Raw genomic sequence first — 19,078 nt, 5'->3', positions numbered from 1 at the left:
AATTAGAGCATGTTTGTAGACAGAAGGAGAACAATCAGAAGACAAGAAGAGAATATAGAAAATAAAATAGAAGCAATAAATGTAAGCAGTGCTATATTTCCTTGAGCAATTCACAGGCTCATGAGAATCCTAAGACTACTGTACACAAAAAAGAATGAAACAAAACAAAGAGAGGGTCTGGTGCTGAAGTAGCACAAGCAGCTGACTTCTCCAGAAAAAAAGGAAGATAAAAATTACTGTTAGTGATGAAAGGATAGACTTTCTTGGAGAAAGGACCCTGGAGAGATGATAGGATTCTGAGAGAATCCTCCTGGGGAGAGGGAAGGAGCAGCATGAGAATCTGGACCATGTAAGGACAGTGAGAGGCAGCATCTGTTAGCAAAGAAATTATGCAAATACCCTTCTGAATATTCTCCTTTAGAACTGCACTCTTAAAGAGATATGCTCAATTCTCATTATTCACAGTAATCATGCTCCATAAAGTTCTATATTCATTGCAAACACTGAATTAGCAAATACCGAACCATTATTCCTACAGGAAAAACAGGGTTAGGTTCCTGTGAGCCTCTGATCACAACACTTTCATGACTGATTAATACATAACCTTGTTTTATGTCTGTTTCTGTTTGAAGGCACCTCATTTAATGTGTGTTATTGATTCACTAACATTGAATTTGGAGCAAAGCTTATCTAACGCATATATTTTCTCCATAAGGTATGCCATGGCTTTCTTGCATTTAGGAACACTAGACAGCATTTCAGCACTACATTTGGGGAACACTTTAAAAGGAAATTACCAATAAAATACAAAATGCAAAATTGGCACAAAATAGACTTTGAAAGGGATACTTGCTAATTAATAGTATGAGAGCTGAAACAAGAAGGTAGAGTGTTGCCTTATTCTACTAGCTAGGAATGTACATGCTGAGCAGCTCAAGTTTTTCACTGCTCTGTGCGTGTCCAGGAATGCCTGGGAAAGCACTGTGAGTATATATTTTGGGGTTACTTTTGGGATAAATTTTATTGAGTAGGCAAATTCACAAATACAGAATCCCCAAATAATGAGGATCAACTGTATATGTTTTGCATTAAAGAAGTCTGAAAAATAAAAATATGAACCTATAATGCCACATTGTTTTAAAATATACAAACATGGTAAATTAAGGAAACATTGTATGGCTTTCCTACAAATATACCATCAAAATTTCATCTTTAGTTCCTCTGGTTCATTCAGAATTTTATAAAATGAACAACTGATATGTACACAACTTATGTACTGGGATGATTGACCTCTGATTACCTGGCAATTGATCTTAAGGTAGCTCCATCTCTCAGCTACTGCCTGCTATAACAGCACACAGACAATCTGACCCGCAAGACAATCTGAACTGCAGAGGGTCCATGTCGGAAAGAAAGTTTGCAGAGAAGCAAGCAAGCTGAATTTGGCTAGAAGACTGGACTAAGGCTAGACTTGGGGGCATATATTGTCAGGCTGATGGGCAACAAATGTTTCAACAGTACTACTTCCAACCCAAACTCAGCTCTTCCTGGCTGAGAGTCACAGATGTGAATAATCTTCAAAACCATTTAAAGACTTTCGTTTGTTTGTTTGAAGGAAATTGATTGAATTAAACTTTAATATTCAGTGTAAATAAGGTATGGCAAACCATAACCCTCAAGCCAAATAAGGTGTATTAACTATCTTTGGAAATAAAGTTTTATTGGAAATCAGCCATCCCCATTCATTTACATATTGTCCATGGCTGCTTTTGAGGTACAACAGCAGAGATAAGTAGCTACAACTGAGACCACATGACCCACAAAGCTAAAATATTTATTATCTGGACTTCTGGACAAAAAGTTTGCTTATCTCAGACATGAACCACATTTCCTGTCAATCTATTTGTTTAACACAAGTCTGTAAATGAAATGACCCTGACTATTCACAAGTAGGGAGGGGTTTGGTACAGCATTACAATTTTTATAAATTCTCTCTTCCTGTTAAAGGTTGCCTCTGGTGATGAGAGCTTCAAGACTCTATTTCTAATTAGAATTAGATAAGGTCTTCAGAGTAGGGTCCCCATGATGGGACTAGTGGCTTCATAAAAAGAAGAGAGATCTGAGGTAGCGCATTTGCTCTGTGATGCCTGCTAGCATGTTATGACCCAGTAAGAGGCCCTCACCAGATTCAGCTCCTCAACTTTGAACTTCCCAGCCTCCAGAACTATAAGAAATAAATTTCATTTCTTCACAAATTACCCAGTCTATGGTATTCTGTTATAGCAACAGAAAACAGATTAAGAGAAACTCCAACCTATTAATCGAAATGGAGAAGTCACACTCTTAACTAGAAGGTACATAAATGTTTATATGCTATTTTCCCCTAATTTCCAGGATCAGAGAGTATCTTCTCTAAATTAATTTTTCCAAAAATACTAACAAATGCAAGATAATCTGAAAGTTTTTTAAATTTTAGACTACACAATTGTCATTCTTGTATACAAATAAAAACAAATCTCACTTACCTAGAGGACAAGAAAATACAATTATTATTTTTAACCTACAGGTTTAAGTCAAATCAGCATAATGTTCCATAGTTAATATTTACAACAGGCCCTGCCCACAGTTTATAATTCAGCAATGTAATTCATTACATTTCAAAGTAATGAAAAAGAAAAGCTATCTATAAGTTTTCTTCACTAAATAATATAAACTCTACATAAAATCATATTACTAAGAAAATAAGTATTAACACAAATAATAATTATCATCTAAAACCACAGAGATTAAATAAGCATGCTTTTAGACTCTTGGAAGCACGAGAAATGCTTCTTCATAGCTGGTGATAAATATAAAAGAAAGACACACCATCATTATTTTTGTCTAAACTCTTAAATGCCAACTTCATTTTCTTCTCATGGTCTTTAAGGTACTTCATAAATTCTTCAAAATCCAGCTTCCCATCTTTGTTGACATCTCCAGTAGTAAAATTTTCTATTAAAAAAACAAAAAACATTAGAAAGAAGTTGTTGCCAATATGGGCTGATGCACTAAATTATTTCTACACATATTTCAAGCAGATTGGCTGTTTTCCTAAAAGACTATAGTACCTATTTTTGGCCAGATGTATCATCATTCATTATGGCAAAGATCTATAATAAAAGTAGTTCTACTGCTGCAAAAAGATTCCGGGTCTTGTGTTAAATTTTCAATCAGAAAATGATGCACTGATTTTATAAAACATGACATTTTAAAGCTAATATAACCACACCCTAAATTTCTTGACATGTACTTTATAAACCCCAAGATAGAAGACAAACACTTGACCTACCACACGATTTAAAATATTGCAGCACTTTGGGAGGCTGATGGGGGAGGATCACTTGAGGTCAGGATTCAAGACCAGACTGGACAACATAGTGAGACCTCATCTCCATAAAAAAATTTTTAAAATTAGCCAGATGTGTTGGCACACACCTATAAATACTAGCTACATGGAAGCTGAGATAGGAGGATCACTTAAGCCCAGGAATTTGAGGTTACAATGAGCTATATTGCACCACTGCATTCTAACCTGGTGATAGAGAAAGACCCTGTCTCTAAAAAACAAAGAAAGAAGAAAGCCTAAAATGGTGTTTTTCCCTTTGATTTCAAAAATTAAATAATCTTTTACTAAGGATGATCCATATAAAAAGCTGTCATAGCAAACTGTAAGCCCTCTCCTACCACCACCCAAAATATAACCTATCTACCTATTATGACACTCACAATCACCCACTCAAAGATTACAAATTCTACTGTTCTGATAGTCATGCTCTTCCGGGTAAATAATGCCAAGTTGGGCCGGGCTCGGTGGCCGACGCCTGTAATCCCAGCACTTTGGGGGCTGAGGCGGGCGGATCACCTGAGGTCGGGAGTTCAGGACCAGCCTGACCAACATGGAGAACCCCCCCATCTCTACTAAAATACAAAATTAGCTGGGCATGGTGGTGCATACCTGTAATCCCAGCTACTTGGGAGGCTGAGGCAGAAGAATCGCTTGAACCTGGGAGGTGGAGGTTGCAGTGAGCCGAGATCACACCATTACACTCCAGCCTGGGCAACAAGAGTGAAACTCCATCTCAAAAAAATAAATAAATAAATAAAAAATAATGCCACATTGTGACTGGATAGTTTAATGGTCATGGTCAGATCTCCAACCTCCAGACTTAGAGAGACAGATCTGAAACTTGTGAGCTGCAACTAAAGCTACACTTAGAGAAAGATTTCTGGTTTAAAATGCATAATTAGAAAAGAAGAAAGACTGGAAATCAGTGACCAATCATTGAGGCTTATCTCAATCTCAGGAAATTATTTAAAAATGAAGCAAAAAAGAAGTTGAAGGAAATAAGGAGCAAAAAGTAATGAGAAAGAAAACACATCATTGGGAAGATTAACAAAGCCAAAAGACGGTTCTTTGAAAAGACTCTTAAAATTGACAAACTCCTAAAACTGGCAAATAACTAATGTCAGAAAGTAAAGATGGAAACTACTAGACACTATAGACATTAATGATATTATGAACAGCTTTATATCAAAAATGTGAAAGTGAGATAACAAACACCTATAAAACTTATTAAAACTGACAGAAGACAGCAGAAATTCTGAGTAGCCCTATACTCAGATTTTAAAGAAATGTAAAGTGTAATTTGAAAACATTCCCATGAAGAAAAATCGAGGCCCACATGGTTTTAACAATAATGTCTACCAAACTTTAAGGAAAAAAACCACCAATTTTCCAGAGAATTGAAAGGGTGGGAGCATTCTCCACCCATTTTATGAGGTGGGTATACACTTGACTCTAAAACCTAACAGGGACATCACACAAAAAAGGAAAATTACAAGCAATGTCAACTAGTGAAAAAGATGCAAAACTCCTACAAAAAATATTAGCAAATCAAATCTAACAATACACAAAATGGATGACATTATATATATGTGTATATACATTCATGCACTGTATACATTTCAGTCAATGACAGACCTCATATATGACAGTGGTTTAGTAAGATAATAGTACCGTATTTTCACCATGGAATACTGCACAGCCATAAAAAATAATAAAACCATGTCCTCTACAGCAACATGGCTGCAGCTGAAGGCCATTATCCTAAGCGAATTAACGCAGAAATAGAAAACGAAAAACCACATGTTCTTACATATACATACGAGCAAAACATGGGGTGCACATGGATATAAAGATGGGAATAGCAGAAACTGGGGACTACAAGAATGGGGAGGGAATGGGTAAGGGTTGAAAAATTATCGATTGGGTACTATGCTCACTACCTGGGTGACAGGGTTCAATTGTACCCCAAACCTCAGTATCACGCAATATACCCTTGTAACAAATGTACACATACCCCCTGAATCTCGATTAAAAGTTGAACAAAATTACCATATTTTTACTGTACCTTTTCTATGTTTGGATACACAAATACTTAGTGTGTTATAACTGCCTACAGTATTCAGTACAGTAACCTGCTAAAATCCAAGAGAAAATGTCACAGCATTCTGTGGTGCCATTTATGTACTGAAGTTTCCTGTAAGAGGTTTATATTTTGGCCAATGGAAATATCAGTGAACAAGAATAGTCACTGACCAAAAGGGGCTTGCTGCCCAATGAACTAGAAGTCAATATTATAACACAAGGTTTTGAGAAAAGAAAAGCTTCTTATTGCAAGATGACCCACAAGAAGACAGGAGTCCAGCTCAAATCTGTCTCCCTGTGCTGGCTTTAAGGTAGTCATTTTATTAGAAAAGGTTTGAGGGCAGATTCTGGATTAGTGGGTGATTGGTGGAAGGAAAGGGGGAGGTCTCCCAAGATCTTAGGCATGCATAGTTATCTCTTCATGCTACCTCACGGATTGTGTGTGAAAATCTGGGGGGAGTTAGTATAAAATACGTGGTGGAAATCTGGGCTGTAACATCAGCAAGTTCGTTCTGTGCAGACTTGATTTGACCATATTCATTCCAACCAGTTTTAACTAGTTTTGTGTTATAAGTGGAGAGATTTTCACTGTTTCAGCAAGTTGCTTATTTTTTAATCTGTCATCCTGAAAACAAGATTTTCTCTTAGTCATTGGTTCCTTTCACTCTTTGGGACCGCAGTTTTCACTACCATTTTGGAAGTAACAAGCTAAAGGTCAGTTTTGTTTTGTTTTTTTCAAAAAAAACTTTGAACAGTTTTCTTTTGTTTTGTTTTGTTTTGTTTTTTTTACTCATATTTCTGCAGCATTTCTTGTGGTAAATCAAGAGTTATGATTGCCTAATGAGTCTGACTTATCAATACAATAGTCCTCCCTTATCCACAGTTTCACTTTCTACAGTTTCAGTTACCTGCGGTCAATCATGGTCTGAACTATTACATGGAAAACTCCAGAAACAAACAACTCATAAGTTTTAAATTGCACACCATTCTGAGTAGCATGATGAAATCTCTCGACATTCTGTGCCATCCAGCCCAGAAGGTGAATGTCCTTTCGTCCAGCATATCCACACTATAGATGCTACTTGCCTGTTAGTCACTTAGTAGCCATACCAGTTATCAGATCAAAAATATATAGTCTATGGCCAGGCGCAGTGGTTCACCAGCACTTTCGGAGGCTAAGATGGGCGGATCACTTGAAGTCAGAAGTTCGAGACTAATCTGGCCAACTTGGTGAAATCCCATTTCTACTAAAATTTAAAAAAATTAGCCAGGCATGGTGGCATACACCTGCAGTCCTAGCTACTCGGGAGGCTGAGGCACAAGAACTGCTTGAACTCAGTAGACAGAGGTTGCAGTGAGCCGAGATTGCACCCCTGTACTCCAGCCTGGGCAACAGAGTGAGACTCCATCTAAAAAAAAAAAAAAAAAAAAAAAAAAAAAAAAAGAGCTAAGAGCTAATTAAAGATAAAGTAAAAAAAAAAAAATACTAAAATTACATATGTGTGTATATATATATGGTACATACAGGGTTCAATATTACCCCCCAGTTTCAGGTATTCAGTGGGGATCTTTGAAAATATGCTGTCCTGCAGATAAAAGGGGACTACTATAACATGAAAGACTAGGAATGGATTCCCCTGTAAATTTTCCTGTATGTTCCTTGTAGAAATAAAAGACCAATCAAATGAGAAAAGCAAAATCTACCTGGCCCAAGCTTGCTATAGCAAGGCAGTCACACACCCTCACTTGCCTATTGACAGAGACTCAAAGGCAGGAAGAGGAGTGGGGAAGCTTTACAGTGAGAAAAAGGGAAGGCTTCAGGCATTTCCTGATTGGGGGCTGCTGGCCCAGGGAAGCTGTAGGTGGGCTCAGTAGAAACAGGGCATCCTATTTGATTAGTAGGTGGTGCATATTTAGCTTTCTCTGGTTCGTCCTAAGTTGGAAGTAAAGAAAAAAATTAGGGGGGCTGTCGGTTATTAATCAAATTCTGACTATTTGGGGCTGTTACAGCAGTTATTGCATAGCTTTGTGTACTGTCTCTAGAGATAGTAACCTGCCTTCCTGTAAGTCTGACATAACAGGCTGGTTTCCTGGTCTGTTTATTTTAGATAAAGGGCTGGTTTTCTGGGCCGACTGCTGTAAATTTTGAGTCAAAGTTCTATTTTTATTTATGGTCTGACCATTATCTCTTCATATACTTAGTTTCTCAACTTTCACAGGAAAAAACAAAACAATACATTGTTCAAAAAACAGACCATTTTCGCAACAAAAAGTTATTGCTTTTGTATCTTAATACGACAATGTAAGTACCATTTCTTTCTTTTTTTATCAGTTGAGTTTTGTCTATATAAACAGATTTTCCTACTAGGGGAGGTAGAGACGTGTGGGAAGAGACCTCATATCAAAACTTCCTAGTGATGTGACTGCCACCTGAGGAGAAGTCACAACGGTGCTCCTCTGAAACAGAATGTTCTGTGTGGTTGGTGCAGAATTCTCTGGGGATACCCCTCCCTTGGGTTTTGACATGTGAACCCTCGTCAGTCACCACTAGGTACACGAAGCCTCCTTGCCAAAAATGCAAGACAGATCTGCAAACCTTTTGTTTCAATAAGGAAGAAATGTGTTTCAAAAGATTCAACTTGATGGCCTAACCCATAATTTCTTATGAAAGGCTAGTTTGTATCAAATAAACGAATACAAGTCACACTTGCAAATCTAAATATAAGAGTGTCTTGAAACAAATATGAAGAACACTTAACTTTTTTTTTTCTATTTTTTTTTTTTTTTTTTTTTTGAGATGGAGTCACTCTGTCGCCCGGGCTGGAATGCAGTGACGCAATCTCAGCTTGCTGCAACCTCTGCCTCCCAGGCTCAAGTGATTCTCCTGCCTCAGCCTCCTGGGACTACACACACCCACCACCACACCCAGCTAATTTTTATATTTTTAGTAGAGATCCGGTTTTACCATATTGGCCAAGCAGGTCTTCAACTCCTGGCCCCAAGTGATCCACCTGCCTTGGCCTCCCAAAGTGCTGGGATTACAGGCATGAGCCACTGCACCCAAACAAGAACACTTAACTTTAAAAGGAGAAAGACTTTTTTTTCTAGAAATTAAAAATCCAGATAAGCTTTGCAGAAATAACATTTTGGACTGAATTGGTCCTCAGAAAGTACACAGTCCAGGCCTCCGATATAACAGATGAGGATACCAGGGTAAGGGGCTTGGAATATAGAATGTGCTCAAACTAGAACTGACCCATGACTGAATGGAGCTTCAATATTCCCAAAGTTCATGTGGCTAATAGAAAGAGTTTTACTAAATTTTAGCATGTCAACTGACAGCTTTTTGGGCACAAAGTACCAATTATTCAAAATAAATTCAATAGGCCGCATGCCCATGGATCTCCCAGTCTACTGGGTCAAACATCCAAAGAGCAAATATACTTATAAAGTAACTATTGGCCAGGTGCGGTGGCTCAAGCCTGTAATCCCAGCACTTTGGGAGGCCGAGGCGGGCGGATCATAAGGTCAGGAGATCGAGACCATCCTGTCTAACACGGTGAAACCCCGTCTCTACTAAAAAATACAAAAAACTAGCCGGCCGAGGTGGCGGGCGCCTATAGTCCCAGCTACTTGGGAGGCTGAGGCAGGAGAATGGCGTAAACCCAGGAGGCCGAGCTTGCAGTGAGCTGAGATCCGGCCACTGCACTCCAGCCTGGGTGACAGAGCGAGACTCTGTCTCAAAAAAAAAAAAAGAAAGAAAGAAAGAAAAAAAAGTAATTATTATATACAATAATAAATTCCAAATGGAAAATGACTTGGAAATACTGCAATAGGAGTATCTACCAGGCATTACATGCTGAGAAGGAGCCTGTAGGTTAGCCTGTTGGGAAAGAGAAGGGTTAGCCTAAGCTCAGTACTGATAACTAGGGTCTATTATTAAGATATATTATGAGGAAACCTCAGCACTAGTGAAACCCAAGAGTACAAGCCACTTATACTGCCACCCTTCCAGGAACAGAAATCAAAACATAACATCAGAAAATTTCCAATCACCACCCCACTCCCAAATACATGTAGAGTGATTATCCCAGTTCTCTGAACTGGGGAGGGCGCATCTTTGGCCTAGACGCCCCTCTGGGTGACTGACAGGTGAGCACATTGAACAAGGTGATTCTTAAGACAAGGCTGTATGTAGCCAACATCTTGACAGCAATCTGAAGTTAGAGATTGTACTACAGTCAGGGAGAAAACGGAGAAAAATACTTGAGAAATGTGTTGGCTGTGTTGGCTGTGTTGTGTTATTCTTAGTAAACAGTAACGTTGGTCAACCACCTGAACACTGCAGTGGGCCCAGGTCAAGCATGAGAACACGTAAATTTTGCCCGCTCTGCCCAGTGCCTCTCCAGGGCTCCCAGCCCCAACGTCTCTCTGATTAACAGCGCCAGTGAGACCCACCTTCGCTTCCTCTAGAGACTGAATGGCCCCTATATCCTCCAGGCCTTCCTGAAGCTCAGAAATGTCCAAGGCCCCATCCTCATTATAGTCCAGGTACCAAAAGAGATCTCCGTAGAGGGAGTCCATCGAGGATGTCTCCCTCGTAGCTCCGAGGCCGGAGTGAGCCCCAGTGGGGTGGAAGTGCGACGGACCAAGGGGATCTCTGCCCACCACACGGCCAGTGGGAAGAGGTCTAAGCAGTATCCTCCTCAGGGGTGCCAAACACAAAGCACCTTCATCAGTTAAAGCGATGAAAGGAGAGGGCTCATCCTAACGGCTCCAGTGCAAAGGCGCGAGCGCGCAGGGCCCAGGACCTGCGTGGGACGGCACTTGGGGCTGCGCTGAGAGACCGCGGAGTTCCTGCCGCACTCACGTCTGATCAGAAGCGCAGGCTCCCACTCCAGGAAGAGTCCAGTTGGGGCAACTCACGCCCCTTTCCCCAGAACCTTCCAGGGAGAACCCAGCACAAGGCCATCTAAAACTATCTAAAAACTTTAGGGCCATCTAAAAACTTCTTTTGGAGAGAAGTAGGTCGGGAATGTTGGGACATGGGCTATTGCAGCATAAGTGATTGGCGGTGGGGGCCTGCCAACATTTAAAAAAAAATTGTTTGGCTGCACCTGTCTAGGAATCCTTTTTTAAAAATTTATTTTTTTAGATAAAATAATTTTATTGTAGATTCAGGGGTTACACCATCAGCTTGCTACAAGGGTATACTATGTGATACTAGGGTTTGAGGTCCTCATGGTTCCATCACCCAGGTTGTGAACAAAGTACCCAGAAGGAAGATTTTCCAGCCCTTGCCCTCCTCCCTCCCTCCCTCCCTCCTTTTGGAGTCCCTGGTGTCTATCGTTCCCATCTTTATGCCCCATTTACCCAAGATTTAGCTCCTCCCCTATAAGTAAGAACACAGTATTTGTTTTTCTGTTTCTACATTAATTCATTTAAGTTATTGGCTTCCAGCTGCATTCATGTTGCTGTAAAGGACATGATTTTGTTCTTTTTTATGGCTGCATAGTATTCCATGGTGTGTATGTACCACATTTTCTTTATCCAATCTGCGGCTGATGGGTACCTACATTGTGTTGTAGGAATCCTTTTTAAGGTTGCAGCACTGGAGAATTGCTGTAATAAAGACTAGGAATTGAATGAAAATCTGCCCACATGGGCCGTTTCTTCTGTGACACCTCCCCTCACAGTTTTTTATCTTTTATCTTCATCCAACCACTACAATGGCTCCAGGGCAAGCCTATCCTTCAGCTGTTAGTGGCTGGATTGTAAAGATGATCTCAAAATAGGCAAAAGTTCAGTGATCTTGAGTCCCAGAGAGAAGTTAGGAGATACTCATAAACACTATGCAGAGCTTCCTCTTAATCCTCACCCTCTGCAACCACAGAGGGCCCTGGCTTCCCCAGACAAACACCTGTGGTTCCTCATCCTGCACCACAGGGAATGTGGAGGTGCAGTTTCACAATAAAAACTCTCTACTTCTTATGTAATTTATTTTCCTAAATATGGAGATTGGGTACCCTAAAAAGTTGAATATTAAAATTCAAAAAGAAAATTAATTTAGCCATTATCTGTTAGCTCTTGCTGTACGCCACCCATCATGTCAGATACTGGGGACATAAAAGGACCATCACACGTCCTTGAAATACTCGTAAGTTTCCCTCTGGGAGGAGGTTGCACCATGGTTAGTCAAAAAAACCACTGTATGCTTCTCAATCAACATTTTCCCCCAGAGCTGTTGAGCAGTGGCAAATGTCTAATGCTGTTTCACAAGATGTGCTGTGGCCCAATCAAGAATGAATTCTTTCAAAAAGAGAATTTTATGGTCCACAAGGAATGGTCCTTCCCTGTGCATCATAGAGAATGCAGGTAGTGGCAAAGAGCTACAGAAGGCAGACAGCCAGGCAGAGAATAAGCATTGGGTTAGAGTTTACAAGACCAAGCAGAAAAGACAGAAATCATGGCCAGGGTGATAAGGAAAACAGACTGACGGCATTTAACAGAACTGACAGGAGACGGCAAACCACAGAGTTGAGAGTTTCATCTAATAAAAGGCAGGTGTTTTTGTTGAATAGCTCTTTCTGCTTTTTGAAATTACCCTGTTCATTATTTGCTTATTATTTTTTATTCCCCAAGCACCTACACAACACACGCAGACCTATTTACTATAGGGAGGGTGTTGAGAATACAATGAAGAAGGCTGTCGGTATTTACTATAGGGAGGGTGTTGAGAATACAATGAAGAAGGCTGTAGGTATTTACTATAGGGAGGGTGTTGGGAATACAATGAAGAACACCATCGGTCTTGTTTACCACTATATCCCAGTTCATTAAACATGTCTGGCACTGTTCAAAAATATTAAATGAATGAATTTACTATTTATGCTAAGTTACTGGGTAGTTCTTACCATTTGTAGTTAACATTTGAGGCCTCCAGGCATTAAATAACATGCCCAAGGCCACAGTCTAGCAAGTGGTGAAAACACTTGAACCCTGTTCTGATTCCATAGCCTGTAATAATAACCATTATATCCATTAAACCAGTTCATGTGTAGTAAACACTACGATCCACATTTTAGGGTTAGGCTTCAAACTTTCTCAACAAATCCTTTTGTTTTCATACATCCTGTCAAATATAGATAACTTGGTGGGCTCCATTTGATCCTTAAAAAGATAAGATTTTTGAACTCGGCATGGTCAAAGTAAGTTAAGCAGTGTATTACAGAATGTTGTCTTGTGGAAGCTTCTTTCTAAATGTTTTTTCTGGAATACCGATAAAGAAAGTGGGCTAGGAAAATTATAAAGGTTAGCTGGGCCCTTAAACAATGGGAATCATATACCAGGCAGAGAAGGGGGAATGAGAGAAATCTCAGGCAGAGAGAAGAAAATAAAGGGATCAATGTACACGGTTGTGGTCTAGTCAGGGAATATGGCATGTGGAGAGTTTGGAAAGGTGACTGAAAAGGCTTAGAATGCTACAAAGATTGAAAGGGTATTTTATGCCTTACTAAAGAATTCTTCCATTTTTTTCATTCTTTCAGACACTTTATTTCTGCAGAGAAGGGTAACATCAAATTTGGAATATAAATCAGGAGAAAACACAAAAGATACAGATTTTATATATTTCAGAACATTGAACAGAAATGTAGTTGGAATTTCATTGTTTTTCTTATACCATAATCTTTCTGTTGTGATGCCCTAAAATTCACTCTATCATTTCTATATCATGCCTCCTTAATATTGTGCCAGAAACCATAAAGTGTCTGACAATTAAAATATTAAGTAAATGGGCCAGCCATGGTGGCTCATGCCTGTAATCTCAGCACTTTCAGAGGCAGAGGCAGGCACATCACTAGAGGCCACGAATTCAAGACCAGCCTGGCCAATATGGCAAAACCCCATCTCTACTAGAAAATACAAAAATTAACCAAGTGTGGTGGCATGTGCCTGTAATCTCAGCTGCTTGGGAGGCTGAGGCACAAGAATCACTTGAATCCAGGAAGCAGAGGCTGCAGTGAGCCGAGATCACACCACTGTACTCCAGCCTGGCTGATAGAACGAGATTCTGTCTCCAGGAAAAAAAAAAAAAAAAAAAGCAATATTAATGAAATAAAAATGAAATGAACTCTCCTTGTTAACAGAGGAATTACTTAATGGAGTGAATCCTGATTCCATTCAATGCAATAAACATTTGCTAAGCTACTATTCTTCTATGTGACTCTATTTTTTCTGTGATTGTAAATGTAAAAATTTAAAGACAGAATAAAAAAAAAATCATAGAATGTAAGAGTTAGAAGGGCCCTGAAATCAGGTTACCAGTCCACCCACTCCTCTAACATTGGGTGATCATTTGGCATATACTTCATACCCATGGGCACAGAGGATCCTCAAGAAGTTCACCAGCTAGTAAATGGGACGCCACATTTTAAAGGGTTTTTTTAACATGAAATTTCATATTCAGCCACATATGACCTTGTTAAAAGCTCTGTTCAGGACGCAGGCAAGATATCTGCATTTTAAGAATAAGAAAGTAAAGCTCCAGTAAGGCTCAAACTTGACAAGGGTTACACAGTCAATTCACACCAAGGATGGAACCTTTTGTAGCTTGCTGCTTCCCTTCTTGCTCTTGGCAATTGTCCTAGTCCATCTGGGCTGCTATGACAAAAATACTATTGGCTTACTTAAATAATAAGCATTGATTTCTTGCAGTTCCAGACACTGGAAGTCCTCGATCAAGGTGCTAGGAGATTTAGTGTCTAGTGAGGACCCACTTTCTGGTTCTATGGACCACTGTTTTCTCACTGTGTCCTCACACGGCGGAAGGGGCAAGGAAGCTCTTCTGGGTCACTTTTATACAAGCACTAATCCCATTCTTGAGGGCTCCACAGAAAGAAAGAAGATGGGGGTAGAAGGAGGAAGAGGAGAGGGAGAAGGAGGTGCATAAAGAGAAGAAAATAACTGAAGATTTTTAAAAGGAAATAGGATTACTAGACAAGTATGAGAAAATTAGTTATGTTAAATACTGTATCTTCTTGCTCTCATACTACATTCTACTCTCAGTCTATACCCTTATACTACTGAGTCCTAGGAGAACTTAATATGAATTTTCTCTAATTTTTAACTTTAATTTTTCACTAATTTCATGACGAGATTTGGAACATATAGAAAAGAAAGGTCGTGAGCCGGGCGCGGTGGCTCAAGCCTGTAATCCCAGCACTTTGGGAGGCCAAGACGGGTGGATCATGAGGTCAGGAGATCGAGACCATCCTGGCTAACACGGTGAAACCCCGTCTCTACTAAAAATACAAAAAACTAGCCGGGCGAGGTGGCAGGTGCCTGTAGCCCAGCTACTTGGGAGGCTGAGGCAGGAGAATGGCGTGAATCCGGGAGGCAGAGCTTGCAGTGAGCTGAGATCCGGCCACTGCACTCCAGCCTGGGCAACAGAGCAAGACTCCGTCTCAAAAAAAAAGAAAAAAAGAAAAAAAAAAAGAAAGGTCGTATCAGAAAACAAAAACAAAAAAGTAGTGCTTTCACTTCCAACTGGTTCTTAATTTTGTCTCAGGACTTGCCTTGAATTCTTTTCTCTTCCCTGGATAATTCTGGAACATTTAGTAATGGTTAGCTATTACAGTCCTTATGGCTATTTCTACATTCTACTCTTATTTCTACATTCTTTCCATCTAAAATCTAAAGAAACTTAAACAGAAATTTGTTCTCTTCTAAATGCTCAATTCATTACAAATGCTTGGAAACACGGAGATGAGATCAAATCAGATGAAAGTTTATAGAGATTTTGCTTCAAGCTGAGTTTTGGTTTCGATACAAACTACTACCTTGAAACTTTCCACTGAAGAGTCATCCCACAGTTCTCATTTTCTATGCCCAACTGGCCAATCTCCTCACTCCTTGACATTACACAAACCCCTGACATGCCTCTGAAATTTTCCCCCATAAATGTAATTCTAATTCTATCCCACGTGTGATGGTTAATTTTATGTATCAACTTGTCTGGACTAAGCGATGCCCAGATAGCTGGTAAAACATGATTTCTGGGTGTGTCTGTGAGGACGTCTCTGGAGGAGGGTAGCATTTGAATCAGTAAACCAATTAAAGAAGACTGCCCTCACCAAATGGGTAGGCATCATGCAATCCTGTGGAGGGTGTGAATAGAACAAAAAGGCAAAGCAAGTACTATGTTTTGTTTGTCCCCACAAAAACTCATGTTGAAGTCTGATCCCTGATGTGGCCATGTTGGGAGGAGGGAACTAGCGGGAGGTGTCAGGGTCACGGAGGCAGATCCCTCATGAATGGCTTGGTGCCATTCTTGCAGTAGTGAGTGAGTTCTCTCTCTTATGAGACTGAATTAGTTGCCTCAGGAATGGATCAGTTCCCTCCAGGCTGGGTCGTTATAAAGCCAGAACAACCCTCAGATTTTGCTTCTTCACACATGGCCACTTCCAATTGACTTTCCACCATGTTGTGACACAGCAGAAAAGCCCTCACCAGGAGCCCAGCAGATGCCAGCACCACACTTCTTAAACTTCCCAGCCTGCAGAACTGTGAGGTAAATAAATGTCTTTTCTTTATAAATTACCCAGTCTCAGGTATTCCATTATAGCAACACTAAATGGACTAAGACAGGAAGTGAAAAGGAATTCCACCTGCAGAATAGGAGACTTTATAAAGACTGATACTCTGAATGAGTGAGGATGTGGAGAAGCAAGCACTGTCAGTCAAATGAGAGTGAAAATGGGTCCAAGGTTTCCCAAAGGCAGTATGTATCCCAATTTAAAATGTGTGTTATCTTCAGACTCAGCCATGTCCACTCCTCAAAATTTATCCTATGAAAGTAACTGGACCAGAATGAGAAAATGAATACAAAGGACATTCATTGCAATTTCACTTACATCGTTTTTAAACTATCAATAAGCTAAATGGTGGTTTAAAAAGAATTGGTAACATATACTATGATACAAACGTATAACAGAATATGATGCAGTTATATAAAAAAGATGGTACAGCAGCGATTCTTAAGCTTTTTGATCTCAGGATCCCTTTACAATCTTAAAAATCACTGAGGACTCCAAAGAGCTTTTGTATATTGTAGGGACTATGGAGTTGTACCACTGAGATCTCCCTTCAAAGGCGTCTACTGTGAGGAACACAGTCGACTTCCACCCTCTAGCCTCCAGCCCTGGCATCTGCTGATGCACTGCAGCAAGGCCGTCCCTTTCCTGGGCTGCTTTCAGCCAATGACTGGACATGGTGGGGAACTCCAACAGGGCCATTTCTGGGACAATCAGCAAAAAGTACCAAAAGTTGGTTCTTTCAAAATATGAATAAAATACACAAAACTTTGGCAAGATTGAAGGGGAGAAAAGGATAGATATCAGGAATGAAATAGAGAACCTACCTACAGATACAGTCAGAAGTTTTATAAAATCATCAGCGAGTATTATGAACCTCGGACAGAACGGGCAGTTTCAAAAAAAAAAAAAATTGCAACTTACTAAATCTGACTCTAGAGGAAACAGTAAACTGAAGAGGCCTGTAACTACCAAAGACATTAAAAGAGAAGTTAAATATAACAATATAACAGTTGTAGGCCCTCATAGTAACCTAATCACTTTCCCTCTTTGGATAGAGAATGCCAGTGTCAGGGAATGCTTCAACAGGGTTGGAGAAGTGCCACATATCTCCACCCTACTAAAGGGGCAGAAGTTCAGGGGCACAGTTAAGATGACTCAGAGAACACGAAATTGCTCAGACGCAGGTTAACCCTTTAGATCAATTTATGTACCTAGGGCACTAACCTAGGAATGTCTTAAACAATGGAATGTCGCCATTCCTTCCCAACAGGAAGTGGGGGAAACATGCGATTCTTTTTCAAACAGTTTTGAAACAGCAGACAACACACATAGCTGGTGTAACAAAGCAGCTTCGAAGAGATAGAATGTGTGCGCCTTTTTACAGAACTTGGGACACACTTAATTCTGACGGCTAAAAATGATTACATGTTTGCAAGGTATTAAAACAAAACAAAAAAACAGACAAAGAACCTGGGATGGATTCAGGACAAAAGGGTCTTAAAAATTTTACAGTGCCCATGGGCCAGAGTATCCACAACACTCATTTTATCTGGACAAATACCAGTAGCCTTTCGTATTATGACCCACTTCTATTACCGGGGTCGCCGGTCGTGGCCCCACGCCCGAGTTTCTGAAGCCACCGGAACGCTGGGCGCCACAGTTCCTCCTTCCTCCTGGCAACGCCTCGGGCGGCCGCCCTCCTCGGTACTCGCAGCGTCCCCAGCGCCCGCAGCCCTCCCTGCGCTCAGGCGGCGCCCCGGCAGCGACCCACCTCCTCGGCGTCCTGGCCCAGGGGGATGCCCAGGTTCCTGAGACCCTCCTGCAGCTCGCCGATGTCCACCACTCCGTCCCCATTGCGGTCCAGCGCCTGGAAGAGAGTCTCGTAGCGCGTCGGTGGCTCCGCTTCCTGGCAGGCCGCGGTGGGCAGCACGAAGCCCCGCAGCCAGCGCAACATGGTCCCAGAGGCGCGGGCGGCCTGGCCGAGGAAGTCACGGGAGATCGAGGGCTGCGGGGCGCGACTGGGACCAGCGCGAGGCCAGGCTGGGCGGGACGCGCGGCGCAGCAGGGTTTGGGGCGCCGTCCAGTGTGCGGCTGCGGCGCGCAGGGCGCAGCAGCGGAGACCGCACCCGACCCCGCGCGACGCGCAGGGTGTGGTCGTCCCGCTGCTGCTGGGGAGGAGCTCGCCGCGCCGGCCTCCGCGGCACTGGCCGGGCCGCCTCCGGAGGGCAGGAAGTGAGGGAGCTGCGAGGTGGATCTCGGGAGGGGCCGTGCGGGCCCGGGGTCGATCTCCGCACAGTTGCCAGTCCCGCCGTCAGCAGTGCGGGGCCGAGGAGGAGGACCCCAGAAGGTCCAGGGCTGCAGCGTCAGCGCGTCAGTGGTTTGGGAGCCGGGTCTTGAAGAGCGGGTACTCCACTTAAAGACCCCCTCGGGCCAGAGCCTTGGCGGTCCGCCCAGAGCTGCTTCTCTCTGCCTGGAAAGTGGGCCATGGAGGGCATTGTCTCTCATGGATGTCTGACTTTTTCGTGGTTGCGCACCTGGGATGGCGATTCTGCTTTAAAAAGCGGAGAGTTAAATCCGAAAGCTTCTATTGGAGCAATTATAAAAACAAAAAGGAGAAACTCCTGGATTTGTTGCAGAAAAGACCAACAGCCATCCACGTGGGCAATGGGAAAAAGAGGGACTAGTTTGGTAGACAGCTTAGCTAGGATTTGCCCGTGATTAAGCGTATAGAGTGTCTGCCAGCTGCATTTACCAGAAAAAACCTCAGCGCCCTCCTCCTTCTCAAGATGGGTGCAGTTCCGAGGTTTGGAGCTTATTACTCAGGCAAGACAGAAATTGTTACTGCCTAGCATGGAATAACGGAAGAAACATTGGACTCAACAGAGAAAGTACCCAATCCTTCGGATGTGACATAGCCTCTCCAGGTAGTCTCTCATCAGTAAAATGAGAATATAAATATCTGCCTTCACAACAAGGTTGTATATTATGTGTGAAAGGTCTTAATTATCTAAGA

At 41.5% G+C, this 19,078-nt stretch overlaps 1 protein-coding gene across 3 annotated transcripts in view; it reads right to left on the bottom strand.

The window, feature by feature from the left end:
* The window catches only part of SLC25A24 (solute carrier family 25 member 24), a 56,919-nt gene extending 38,200 nt beyond the window's left edge, over positions 1–18,719 (bottom strand). Inside the window, exons 1-2 of one of the 3 annotated variants that reach the window (XM_017862994.1) lie at positions 17,833–18,719; positions 2,869–2,994 (exon numbers count right to left, since the gene is read on the bottom strand). In XM_017862994.1, coding sequence (XP_017718483.1) covers positions 2,869–2,994; positions 17,833–18,019 — 313 coding nt within the window. In that variant the 5' untranslated portion in view covers positions 18,020–18,719. Of the gene's footprint in view, positions 1–2,868; positions 2,995–9,924; positions 10,227–17,832 lie in introns of those variants that run through there. The other 2 variants (XM_017862993.1, XM_017862995.1) reach the window with 2 other exon arrangements.
* Between the last annotated feature and the right edge of the window lie 359 nt (positions 18,720–19,078).

This window comes from Rhinopithecus bieti, unplaced genomic scaffold (genome assembly GCF_001698545.2).
Source record: "Rhinopithecus bieti isolate Rb0 unplaced genomic scaffold, ASM169854v2 scaffold_66334, whole genome shotgun sequence".
Taxonomy (NCBI): Eukaryota; Metazoa; Chordata; class Mammalia; order Primates; family Cercopithecidae; genus Rhinopithecus; species Rhinopithecus bieti.
Note: the sequence above shows the minus strand (reverse complement) of the source record. Positions and strands in the feature narration are given on the sequence as shown.